General features: G+C 55.6%; 1 protein-coding gene across 3 annotated transcripts in view; it reads left to right on the top strand.

The window, feature by feature from the left end:
• Nucleotides 1–2,798: 2,798 nt before the first annotated feature.
• Nucleotides 2,799–12,218, top strand: part of GPR137B (G protein-coupled receptor 137B) — a 49,180-nt gene continuing 39,760 nt past the window's right edge. For 2 of the 3 annotated variants that reach the window (XR_014308850.1, XM_082720758.1), the window contains exon 1: nt 2,872–3,329. Coding sequence is in view for 2 of the 3 variants with exons in the window: in XM_082720758.1 (XP_082576884.1) it covers nt 2,922–3,329 (408 nt within the window). In the remaining variant the exon portion in view is untranslated. Of the gene's footprint in view, nt 3,330–12,218 lie in introns of all 3 variants that reach the window. The other variant, XM_082720759.1, reaches the window with a different exon arrangement.

The raw sequence follows: 12,218 nt of genomic DNA on the forward strand, positions 1-12,218 counted from the left end.
CAGTCAGTTAATCGGCTACATACAGCTCAGGGCATGATTCCAGGGTCCTGGGATTGAGGCCTGCATCGGGCTCCCTGCTCAGCAGAGAGCTTGCCTCTCCCTCTCCCTCTGCCTGCTGCTCTGCCTACTTGTGCTCTATCTCTCTGTCAAATAAATAAAATCTTTTAAAAAAGAGAGGAGTCCTAAATTGATATAGCTTTATAACACTAATAGTCTTGTGACCACTTGCAAAAATAAGGTCTCTAACTTCTACTTATGTTTCTTTCTTGCTATGTCATATGTATATTTATGTGTATTTCAACTAATTCCTTTTTTACTTTTAATTTTCTTTGTTTATATAGGATAAGTTAGTAATAGATAACTTAATCTAGAAGATCAGAATATTGAGACGGGGTCGTGGCAGAATTAAAGGAGGAATGACTATCACCCACAGGTCCTGGACTTCAAGCTGGACACAGAAAATGATCCTTTAGTGTGACCCCCTCTGTGGGGAGGAGTGAAGGTATTTTGCAAGTGGACAAGGTATGTTGCATTATATAAAGAGGAAGCATTTTATATGGTTTTTATTTCCAGATATGTCAGAATAGTAAAAAGCACATTTGATGCTGGTAAAGATGGCTAGTTCCTTCCCAAATTGAGTCTCCTCTTTGTCCACAATAACAGAACTTTGACTTTTAGCCATATGGAATAAAAACTACATTTCCTAATCTCTCTTGCAGTTGTCTCATTAGGGTAACTAAGTTCTAACAATGAGGTGAAAGTGGATGCTTTCTGTGGTATTTCTGGGAGACTCCATAAACAGGAAGGGACAAGTGCCTACTAGTTCTCTCCTGTCTTTCCAAATGCCAGCTCAGGAGGTGGATGTAATGGTTGGAGAGGCAGCAGCCATCTTGGATCGTAAGGTAGTGTTGTGAATAGAGGATTTACAGATGAGAAGTATCAGAGCCCAAGCCTCTGATGACAAATTACATTCTTTCAGCATAAGAAAACATAAACAGATATTTTTTGAATGCCCAGGCAAGCACAGGAAAGATACGGGTAAACAAGGCACAGTTTCCAGCCTAAGGAAATTTACAAACAAGTCCAGGGGCAGGCCAATTATGCAAGGTTGCTTGGTGAGCACACAAGTGCTTTGACCTAATCCTGAGCAGATGGTGGGCAGTGAAGTCTGGGAAAACTTTCTGGAGGAAGCAACCTCCTTATAGATGAATAGTATTTGGCCAGTTGTTGGAGGAAGGGGTGGAAAGAATTTTCCAGGTGTAGGGGAGTTAAGGGGTGTTTAATATTCTGTAACACCTCTTAAGAGAGACAAGTCAGGGAGGTGAGCTAGGGTAGGAATGTGGACTATATTCTCCGGAAGATGAGGGGCAAGCGAAAGGAATTAAGCAAGGGAATGACAAAGAAAAGAAAAAAGATCACTCCAGCTGCCCTGTGCAGAAGGGATTGAGGGGACCAAGATCAGAGATGGGGGGACTGTTTTCTCTCCGCGATGGAAAGAGAAAGAGGAAGGAGAAAAGCAGCTTGACACCAAAGGCACACTGGCCTTGACAAAGCACCTGAAATGGATTGGCAAAGTGTAAACACTAATTTGGAGGAAACATAGAGCTGGATCCAGGCTCCACGGGGCCCGTTTCAGAAAAAAACAAAAAAACAACACAATTAGGCACGAAGCTGACTATAAAGATGAAAAAAGGAGTCACAAGGAATTAACTGGAGCCTTGCAGACCGGGCCTCTTTCCTCTGTTTGTCCAGACTCGCTTCCAGAGGTCAGCCTGGCATCCCTTCTCTGCCCCGGGCACTCCCCAACTCCAGGCCCCGCAGACCTCCTGGGGCGTCCAGCAAGTCAAGTTTTCTGTCTGGGAGGAGCGACCCTCTCCGGGGCGGCAAAAGAGCGGCCATGGGATCTGGCCAGCCGGGGTGGGCTGGAGCGGGAGCCCATGAGCGCAGAGCAGTCGCGCTTCACCCGGAGTCCTGCGGCCTCCCGGGCTCCCGCCCAGAGCTCGCCGCACTGGCGCGCTGCCGGGAGGGGCGCAGCCGGCGCGGCGGGTCTCCGGGGAGCACTGCCCTGTCCCCGCCTAAGGAAGAGTGCCCTGTCCCCCCAAGACGGGCCCGAGCCACAGGAACCAGTTCGCTCGCACCGGCGACCTCACAAACACGGGCTTTCCTGCAGGGCACTTCTGGATTCAGAGTCCGCGAAAAAACGCCGGCCCTTCACAGCCAGTTTTACTAAGAAAGAAAAGAAAAGAAAAGAAAAGAAAAGAAAAGAAAAGAAAAGAAAAGAAAAGAAAAGAAAAGAAAAGAAAAGAAAAGAAAGACTTAAAGTTTGTTGTTTTGAGATAAAAGAATTAACTTCTGCGAAACAAGTCAGTCATCGTCGGCGGAGAGCTGGGGGCCGTGGGGAGCCCTGAGCGGGGCCGCGCGGGTCCGGGATTCAGGTGCTGAGCGCGGCGGGACCCGCGGTGTCCGGGGACGGGCGGCGGAGCGGGCGGTGGAGGGGGCGGGGCGGCGCCTGGATCCGGCTGTGCGGGACGCGCAGTGTCGGTGGCCGGGCGGGGCGGGTCGCGCGGCTGGGGGTCTGACTTGGGACAGTGCGGGGTGCGGCGGGGGCACCGGGGCGCGTGCGGCTCGGGGTCCGACGTGCGGCGGCGAAGGGCGGAGGGCGGGGCGGCGCCGGGGACGCGCAGGGCGGGGGCGGGGCGGGTGGGCACGCGGCGGGGCCGTGGGGCAGTGCAGGGGCGCGCGGGGCCGCGGGCGCGCGGGGGCGGCGGGCGCGGCGCCGCCCCTCCCGGCCGGGGCCGCCCGCGGATCATGTGGTGCGGCGGGAGGAAGTGCCGCTTGTTTTCTTTCCTGCGGGCGCGGGGCTCCGGGCAGGGCGCGCGGCTCCGAGACCCCCCCGGGGACGGCGCGGGCCGCGAGCGCAGATGAGGCGCCCCGGGCCCCGCCGCGGCGTCCCGGACCCGATGGCGGCTCCGCCGTGGGACCCGCTCCGCAACGACTCTCTGCCGCCCACGCTGACCCCGGCCGTGCCGCCCTACGTGAAGCTCGGCCTCACCGTCGTCTACACCGCGTTCTACTCGCTGCTCTTCGTGTTTATCTACGCGCAGCTCTGGCTGGTGCTGCGCTATGGCCACAAGCGGCTGAGCTACCAGAGCGTCTTCCTCTTCCTCTGCCTCCTCTGGGCCTCCCTGCGGACCGTCCTCTTCTCCTTCTACTTCAGAGACTTCGTGGCGGCCAACGCGCTAGGCCCCTTCGGCTTCTGGCTGCTCTACTGCTTCCCCGTGTGCCTGCAGTTCTTCACGCTCACGCTCATGAACCTCTACTTCACGCAGGTGAGCGGGGCCGCGCGGCGTGGGGCCCTGGGGAGCGCTCACCGAGGGGCCCGGCGCTCACCTAGGCCGGAGGGCGTTCACCTGGCGGGGAGGGCGTTCACCTGGGGCGGCGGGCGCTTACCTGGGGCGGGGGCGCTCACCTAGGGGGGAGGGCGCTCACCCGGCGGGATGCTCACCTGGCGGGGAGGGCGCTCACCTGGGAGAGCCCCCCCCGCCGCCCCGCCCCCCCGCCCCCTCCCCCGCCTCCCCCGCCGCCTCGCGCGCTGCGCCAGCTGCAGGGCTTATGGCTGCGCGGGGCGGTCGGAGCCCAGAGGGTGGGCGGAAGGCACTGGCTCTGGGGTCTCCCGAGCCCTGTCCTACCTGCAAGCCCTTCTCCTTCACCCCACCCCGCCCATTCCCAAATGAGGTGACAGAGAAAGAAAGTGAGGGCCTGCCCTGTAGCCATCGGTGGGTTTTGGGCCCGCCCTGTCTGGGCTCAGGGGCCGCTTCCCGCACACATTAGAAGGTGGCTGCCAGGGAGGCTCGACCTCTAGACTGACTCCTCAGTCCTGTCATCCCAGAGCACTTGACCTGAGCCTGGAAAGGTCATGTGCACGCTGGCCTCCAGATTGGGGTCAGACGCTGATATTTTTGAGTAATGACAGGACGGGACTGCCCCATTTGGGATGAGATGTTTTTGATCTCCAGCTTGGAGCCCTGCTGAATGAACTAGACCTTCATTTCTCAGGGCTGCTGAACAGTCTGGGGGTGACACCCAGCTCCCCAGCTGCTTCCAGGGGAGGTCAAGGCTTGCTGTCTGAGCTGGATGGAGAGGCCCCAAGAAGAAGCCATAAAGTTTACCGGGGCTCTTTTATGGGCACAGAGGAGCTAGTTTATGAGGCTTATTTTTAATAAGCTAATGGGAGAACATGTGAATAGACTGGGCTGCTGTGACTTAAGGAAAGGACGGTGATTGTAAAGTGCTTTGTAAATACCATGGCAGGTATTGCAAAAAGGTTTAAGTACACAACGCCCTCATCATCATCTCTGATTCTCATTAGCTTTCCAAGCCCTGAAATGTCCATTTTCACAAGGACTCTGCTGGTGTCATCTGGTGAGGGTAATTGAAGAGCTCTCTCACCGACAGACGCCCGATGCAGGCAGGCATTCTCCTTTTTTAAGTGTCCCTGTTCTCTAAAGAAAACGTCTTTACTTCAAAAAAAGAAAAGCAAGAAAAAATAGAGAAGGATTGCTGTGCTGTGGGAGCCCTAGACACAATCGGCAGGAAACAGGTCTGGCTCCAGAATAGCTGGGTACTAGTTAGTAGCCATGATAGTCTTATAAAACAGCTCTGCGCTCACAGCCTTCTGATAAGTCTGGTGTAGCCACATATTTTTCCAGTGCTCGAGTCATAGGTATTATCTGTCAAAAAATTACCTTTGAGCCCAAAAGCTGGTTACTCAGGCAGTCCTCAGCTCCACTGCTGACACTTAGCTTTTTAATTGGATCCAAAAGGGTAGTTCCAGCAAGATACAAAGGTCAGGTAGGCTGACATTACTTTAAGAACTGTGACTGTGATCGTGTTTTGTATTTAGGTATTTGTGTTCCTTTCTAAGAGAAAAAAGAAAAGGAAAACGCAGGCCAGGGCCATGGCTCTCCACACTAATCACATGCAAATTCTGCACTAGCTGGTTTAGGGGCAGGGCCGCACATTTTCTGCACCATCTGCTGGTTGGCAAGTAAACGCTGAGCGAGAGAAAGAGTGACCAGGCAGACAGAGCCCCTCCAGTCAAGAGGCCTCAAGCCCTGGCCCGGGCTTCTTTGTATCTTCCGCCTCTTGTTGCTTTTCATATCTCCTGGGTGGCTGGCAGGAAAGGGGGTACCTAAGTGCTGGTCTTCGAGGCTCTGTAGAGCAAAGCCATCCCCTGGCTTCCTGACAAATACTCTGATATTTCTGGGGAACTAGAAAGGGGGTCACCCTTCCTTTGACTCTCAGCTCTGACGTCTCTCCCTAGCTCTCCCTCCTGCGTGCCTTCTCTTAGACAAGGTTCTCAACCACTGGAATAGCCCAGGGAGCTTTTAAGAATTACCGCTTCCCTGGGGCCCATCTCAGAACAAGTCCATCAGATCTGGGAGGGAGGGGGTGAGCAGCAGATAATGGAGAAGCCCAACTGGGTGCCAGGCTCCATTCGAACTGGTTTGGCCTCTTCGTAAGGGCCCTCTGATGGTAGTGATGAGACGGTCCCTGTGTTGTGAATGGTCAGAGGGGTTCAGTGGCTCGCTCAAGGTTACCTGGTCGGGGCATGGAGGCGCTGGGAGGTCCCCCACATCTCTGGCATCTAAGCGATGGCCCATGCTTTGTGGTACAGTGTTCAGAGGGGAAACATACTCTACCGTAGTTGTAGCCCCTGTTTGCTGGGAGCCAAACCCCTGGCTGGGACCTGAGCCCTCAGGAGGAGGGTTTGTGGCAGCTGGGGAGGCCGGTGGGAAGGAGAGGGCCGTGGCAGAGGGGCACCATGGCAGAAGTTTGGGGAAGAGCTAGAAGGTGCTCTTGGAGCTGGAGGGAGTCTCATCTGTCATTGTCCTGTGCTCTGTGCCTGGCCCAGTGCCTGGGACTGGCTTAGGCCTCTGTGTGGAGCCTTCCTGATAACTGGGGAGAAGGTGTTACCATCTTCCCTCTGGGGGGCGGTGTGGTCAGGAGCTGGCCCATCGTGCCCCGCAGCCTCCGAGGCACCTCCTCTTGCCCCGGCCGCTGGAGGGCCATGGTCCCTTCTGTCCAGGGCTCCGAGTGCAGGAGAAGGGTGTGTCCTGAGTGCTTAGCCTTGCCCCCCATCTTTGGAATCTGGCTCTTCTGGGGCTGGCCCGAGGAGGTGGTTTTACGGGACACTCTGCCTGTTCTCTGCTGGCTCTGCTTCACCTTGGGCTCTGGGGGTGACCCTGTCATGGGGCCGCGGCCACATGGTGGACTCTGTCTTATCCTGGCTCCCTCTGCCTGTCCGCCTTCCACCCAGTCCCTTCTGCAGGTGCGGCCACGCAGGTCAGGAGCTGGTGCCCATCCTCGGCCTCCTCCCAGGTCTCCATCTGCCCTCTTTCCTTCTCTGCCACCTATAGAAATCCCAGGTGGAGGCAGATACCACCCCTCCCACCCCACCCCCCACCCCCCCGCTGAAGTCCTGGTGCCATTAGACCTCCACAGCACAGGTGGGCCTCTGCTGGGACTCTCCAGAATCCACTTTGTTGTCATGTCTACACCCCTTGGGTCTGAGCCTTCCCATCTCAGCACGTCACTGTCCATGGAGTGGGGTGATGAGGTTCCTGCTTCCTAATCCCCCTGAGCAGTTCCTCGGGGGTTTTCTCCTCAGTGACCAGGGATGACGGTTGCATCTCCTAGCATGAACGCTGCTCTCCTGCCGGGGCTGATGACTCCTTTCTCCGCTCTCCAGCTCCTGGGACAGGCTGGAACATGGGAGGAGGCTGGTGGTAGGACTGGTTCTGCTGACTCTTAGCAGGCCCTGTGTGAGGTGTGTGACTGGCCCCAAATATCTGGGGCTGTCTTTGGAACGTAGGGTTTTGAGTACCTGTCCTATCTGGCTCTGGTCCCCCAGTATCAGTCCTGGGGACAGCCAAACTCCCACTCAGATCTTTTCTTCTTTTTCTTCTTTTTTAAATAATATTTTATTTGTCACAGAGACAGAGCATGTATACAAGCAGGGGGAGTGGCAGGCAGAGGGACAGGGAGAAGCAGGCTCCCTCCTGAGCAAGGAGCCTGACCCGCATGATGGGATCCCAGGACCCTGGATCATGACACGAGCTGAAGGCAGAGGCTTCACCGACTGAGCTGCCCAGGCGTCCCTCCCACTCAGCTCTTTGCTGCACCAGGAAGTGGCGGGGCCGAGGCTTGAACCGAGGTCTGTCCTCTGGAGCCTGCTCTTCTGGCACTATTTGCCTCAGACAGAGGTTTCGAGCAGAGCAGGACCCCGAGAGCAAACGGGAGTCTCTGCACTTGGGCTGTTGGGGTGCCTTCCACACCAGGCTGTGGGGTTGAGGCCCAGTAGAGAGGCTACCAGCTTCTGCACCGGGCAACCCCTGGGCCAGCAGGTCTGTCTGTAGAGCTCCTGGTGTGCCATGGGCTCAGCCATCCCTTCAGCCTTTTTCCCTTGGAATCACGGGTCTGGACCTCAGACTCTTAGGGACCCGAGTTTGGTGGAGTGGAGGGGGCTCAAGGTCTCACTGGTTCCGCTCTGTTTTGAGCCCGGTGACAAATTCCTGCCATGACAGGAGGGTATTTTGAGGAAGGAAAAGGAGAAGTGAACTCTGGGGACGGGGCGACATGGGGTGTGGTTAATGGATGCTGACGCAGAAGCCGGGATGACAGCGCATCTCGAGGGCGGCTGGGAAGCTGCTGCAGGGCCGTTGGGGGTGGGGAACTGTGGCTCGTGGGGGGTGTTGGAGCGTATCATGGGAGTCTGGGGGTCCTGTGTGCCAGCAAAGGCCTATAAAGAGGGGGCAGCACCGCACATGGAAGGAGGGGGGAACCGTGTGAGCAGGACCGAGTTCGAGTCCCGGCTTCACCCCTAGTGTAGCTCCCGTGGCTGGTTACTAAAATTCCTCATCAGGAAAGCAGCGACCCCCGGGGGCACATCCCCCTGGTGGGAGCTGCTTTAAGGAGAGCCTGTCTGTGTTGTACCCTCTGCACCTCAGTGAAGTGCCCTTTCTGCATCTAACAAGAGCGACTCTGGCTCTTGCCCAGATACCAAACCAGGTCTTAAAGGTCTGACCCCGGGGCCGGCCCTGCCTTTTGTCCCCCCACCGTGTCATCCAAACGACTTGTGGTGCCATGCTGCAACATTTGTGTTTGTAAAGTGGCAGGGACTCTCGGCTCTCCCTTAGCGGGAGTGTGGAAGGGAACAGCTCACCTCTGCGGCTCCTGGAGCCGAGAGCTGGGGGAGGGGGTCCAGCAGCCCAGCCCTTCCTCTTCCAGATGAACTGACCGAGGCCTGGAGGCTTCTAGGGACTTGTTCAAGGTCACCAGCCTGGGATGAAGAGTGGGGTAGAGGCCCGGCACTGGTGAGCCTGTGTTTGCTGCACATACCACCCTAACTCAAAATGCACTCTGTCCCCATCCTTGGTGATAGGGAACCAGGAGGCAGCCAAAATCTAATCAGGGGCCATCTCTCCCTCCCCCACCAGGAAAAGGGAATGTTTATCTTAGGAATAAGTGAGTCTTGCTGGGGTTCTGGGCAGTCCATTTAATCAAGAAATGTTTACCATGGGGCGCCTGGGTGGCTCCTTTGGTTACCTTTGGCTCAGGTCATGATCCTGGAGTTCCAGATCAAGTCCTGCATCAGGATCCCTGCTCAGCAAGGATTGCTTCTCCCTCCTGCACTCTCCCCTCTCATGCTCTCTCTCTCAGTCTCTCTCAAATAAATAAAGTCTTAAAAAAAAAAAAAAAGGTTTACCAAATACTATTGTGTGCTGGGTCAAAATCCTGGAGGTGTGAGGAGGGACGCTTCCAGGCCTGTATGTGATTATGAAGAAGTAAGAAGCTTAGGAGCACACACAGGCCTTTGACAGTCCGCAAGTACCTTATTTCAAAGCTGGGACCAAACAGTCACACCAGGGCAGGGACTATGCTGGCCTCACCTCTGTGTGCCACACCCATGACCTCTTGGTCCCAGACACTCGCCCCTGTGATCACTCAGTGGCTTATGTGTATGTACCTGTGTGTGTGCTTGTGTGTGTGTTTGTGTACGTGCCTGTGTGTGCCTGTATGTGCTCTTCTGTGTGCGTACCTGTGTGTGCGCTTATGGGCGTTCCTCTCTGTGTGTACCTGTGTGTGTGCTTGTGTGGGAGCCTCTATGTGCATGCCTGTGTGTGCGCTTGTGTGTGTGTGTACCTGTGTGTGTGCCTCTGCAAGGGCAGGCACACATGGAACCTAGGAGAAGTTTCCTTATTTGCATTCAGTTGACTATCCACCATCAGCCCCTCCCAGGAAGTAGCTTCTGAGCCTCACTTCTAAAAATTTCCCTAAGAAGGGGCCTTCAGATTCTACAGCCCAGGGGTGCCTGGGTGGCTCAGTGGGTTAAGGCCTCTGCCTTAGGCTCAGGTCATGATCCCAGGATCCTGGGATTAAGCCCCACATCGGCCTCTCTGCTCTGCGGGGAGCCTGCTTCCTCCTCTCTCTCTCTCTCTCTCTCTCTCTCTCTGCCTGCCTCTCTGCCTACTTGTGATTTCTCTCTCTGTCAAATAAATAAAATCTTTAAAAAAAAAAACCACAGATTCTACAGCCCAGTTGCCCAAGATCTCTCATGGGAGCGCCAGCTTTTAATTCTCTCCGCTCCGGTTATCACTTAGCGCTGGCCTAAGCTGAGCCATGTTTTGTGAATGCCCTCAGCACTCTTGGGAGTTGTCAGACTCAGCTGACCCCAAGTCCTGTTTCCCTGACCCTGAGGCCTTGATTTTCCAACAGCAAGAGCAGAGCAGAGCCTCCTGGCTGTGTCCTTGTGTGCTGAGCATGGACCTGCAGATCCCGTCTCCACCAGGAGCCTTGGTCTGGGTCCCACACACCCTGCCACCTACGAGGTTTTGTGGCATCTTTTTGTGCCCCTGTCTTTCCCCAGCTCAGACAGGCAGGGCCTAGTGGGGTGGGGGATGCCCATGGCTGTGTCCAACAGCGTGTGCCCTCCCCAACCAGGGACGGTCGTGTGTCCCTCATCTCGGCCCCCAAAGGCCTCCAGTACTGGGGAGGAGAGCGTCCCGGAGGTGGCGCCATCAGGGCGGTGAGGGGCTGCCTGCCCGGAGGGGCGGCCATTGGCAGAGTGGAAATCTGCTCATCCAGCAACATCGCTCGGAGACTCGGGTTTTTGAGAACAGCGGATCATGTGATCTGGAGAACGGCTTCAGTCAGTCGGTTCCTGTTGTCCTTGTAGCTCTAGCGAGGGGAGAGGAGCCTCTTCCTGGTTTGTGGGTCTGTCTCAGGCCTGACATTCAGGCAGGTCAGGTTTTCTTGGGACAGAAATATTCTCAGCCAGTGGTCATGATGATCCCTGCTGCACTCGCACTCAGGGAGCCTGCAGAACCTTGTAAATACTTTACTTTTTATTTATCCCTGGCCTGAGGTTAAGAGTCTGTTCGCTAATGAGGATAGATGAAGGCCAAGTGGTTTTTCTCCACAAGTAGGTTGATTTCCTCAAATTTGCGTGCGGAGGGCCTCGGGAAAAGAAGGAGCACAGGGAGCCTGTGTCCGTATCTTGGGCCTTCTGAGCCCTGTGTGACCTGTGTGTGTGTGTGTGTGTGTGTGTGTGTGTGTATTTATCTTTCAAAAGATAAAAACTGCTCTTAGCTCACAGGCCATACAAAAACAGGTTGTGAGCTGGATTTGGTCCTTGGGATAAGGTTAGAACAGACCCAGCGTTTATCCCCAAGCTCCCACCCCATCTTTATCCTGTTGTTTTTGCTGGGACAAGTTGGAAATGGGCTTGGGTTCTCATCTCCTGCTTAAAGAGTGCTGTTCCAGAGGCAGTAAGTTGGAATTTCTTCCCTTAAGGGCCACTGACTATGGGAAGGACAGACATGATGTCACAAGACATCAAGCCGGTGCTGGCCCATTGTCTGTGTCTCCCCAGCCCCTGCCGCCAGGAGACAGGTTCCCTTCTGTGGCCGGCGTGTAACATCATCAGCTCTCTACCCCTTTCATGGCAGACACTTGTTAAGCATGATCTTCAGGGCAGAAATCCCCACACACTATGGGATACACTCCCCAGGCTGCCCCCTACCTCCTGCTGCCCTTTTGGGGGATTCTAGACCTAAGAGCTGTGGGGGATTGCGTTGCCCATCAGGCCGGTGGATGCCCGGTGGCAGACACAGCAGGGAGAGAAGCTCACGGAATGTCAGCCCACGGCTCACTGCGGGCTGAGCCCCCCGTCAGGGCTGCACTCCTGCCCCCGGGGACGGTGCACACGTCTGTCCAAGCATAGCTGTCACACGGCGGCCCCAGTTTCCACTGCAGCCTGGAGACTCTTCTGCTCAGTCAACGAGCATGTTTTCAAAATCAAGGTGGAATTCACACAACATAAAAGGAACCATTGTGTTTGTACAGTTTGGTGGCATTTAAGCCCCTCCTGTTCTGCAGCTGTCACTTCTGCTCACTTCTCAAACGGTTCCATCTCCCCAAACCCTTCCCCTTGCGCCAGCTCTGGGCAGCCGCAAGTGTGCTTTCTGTCTCCGTGCAGTGACCTGTTCAGGATGTTTCCCACCAAAGGCATCCCCCCATCAGTGGCCTTCTGGGCCCAGCGTCTCTCGCCTAGTGTCAGGTTTTCGAGGGTCACCCATGTTGTGGCACTTGTCATGACCTTGCTTCTTGAAGCTGGAGGGTGTTTTGTAGGTATCTGTCCCCGTTGGCCACCCTTTCCCCCACCGACAGACGTGGAGGTGGGTTGTCGTGTGTTTCTGGGAGCCTGTGACTCTCTAGATGCTGTGTAGACAGGACTGGGGACAAACGTGGCTCCTGCCTTGATGGAGGTGCGTGTTGCGTGGGAAAACAGACCACGTGGCGAACATCGCTTGTGCCACTGGCCAGCATTACTTGGGGACAGTCCTTACAGTGGTGACACAAAGTGGGATGTTTCCAGTGGAAGTTTGGGGACTTAGGTCCCTCCTTCATCTCTACGATTCTCACGATAGGGTGTTTGTTGCATGTTTTTAAAAGAACCAGTGACATCTGTTACTATTTAAATGTAAGGCAAATCCATTTGCTCTGGTTCGTTCCCAGAGGCAGCTTCCTGGGGTTCAGAGCGCTGGGACGGAGAGGGGTTGCCTGGGGGACGTCTGCTTGGCTCCCATTCCTGCCCTCGGGGCCCTTCTGAGCAGATACAGTCCCTCCTGCCGGGATAGCCCTTCACAGATATGGCG

This window comes from Mustela nivalis (assembly GCF_964662115.1).
Source record: "Mustela nivalis genome assembly, chromosome: 2".
Lineage (NCBI taxonomy): Eukaryota > Metazoa > Chordata > Mammalia > Carnivora > Mustelidae > Mustela > Mustela nivalis.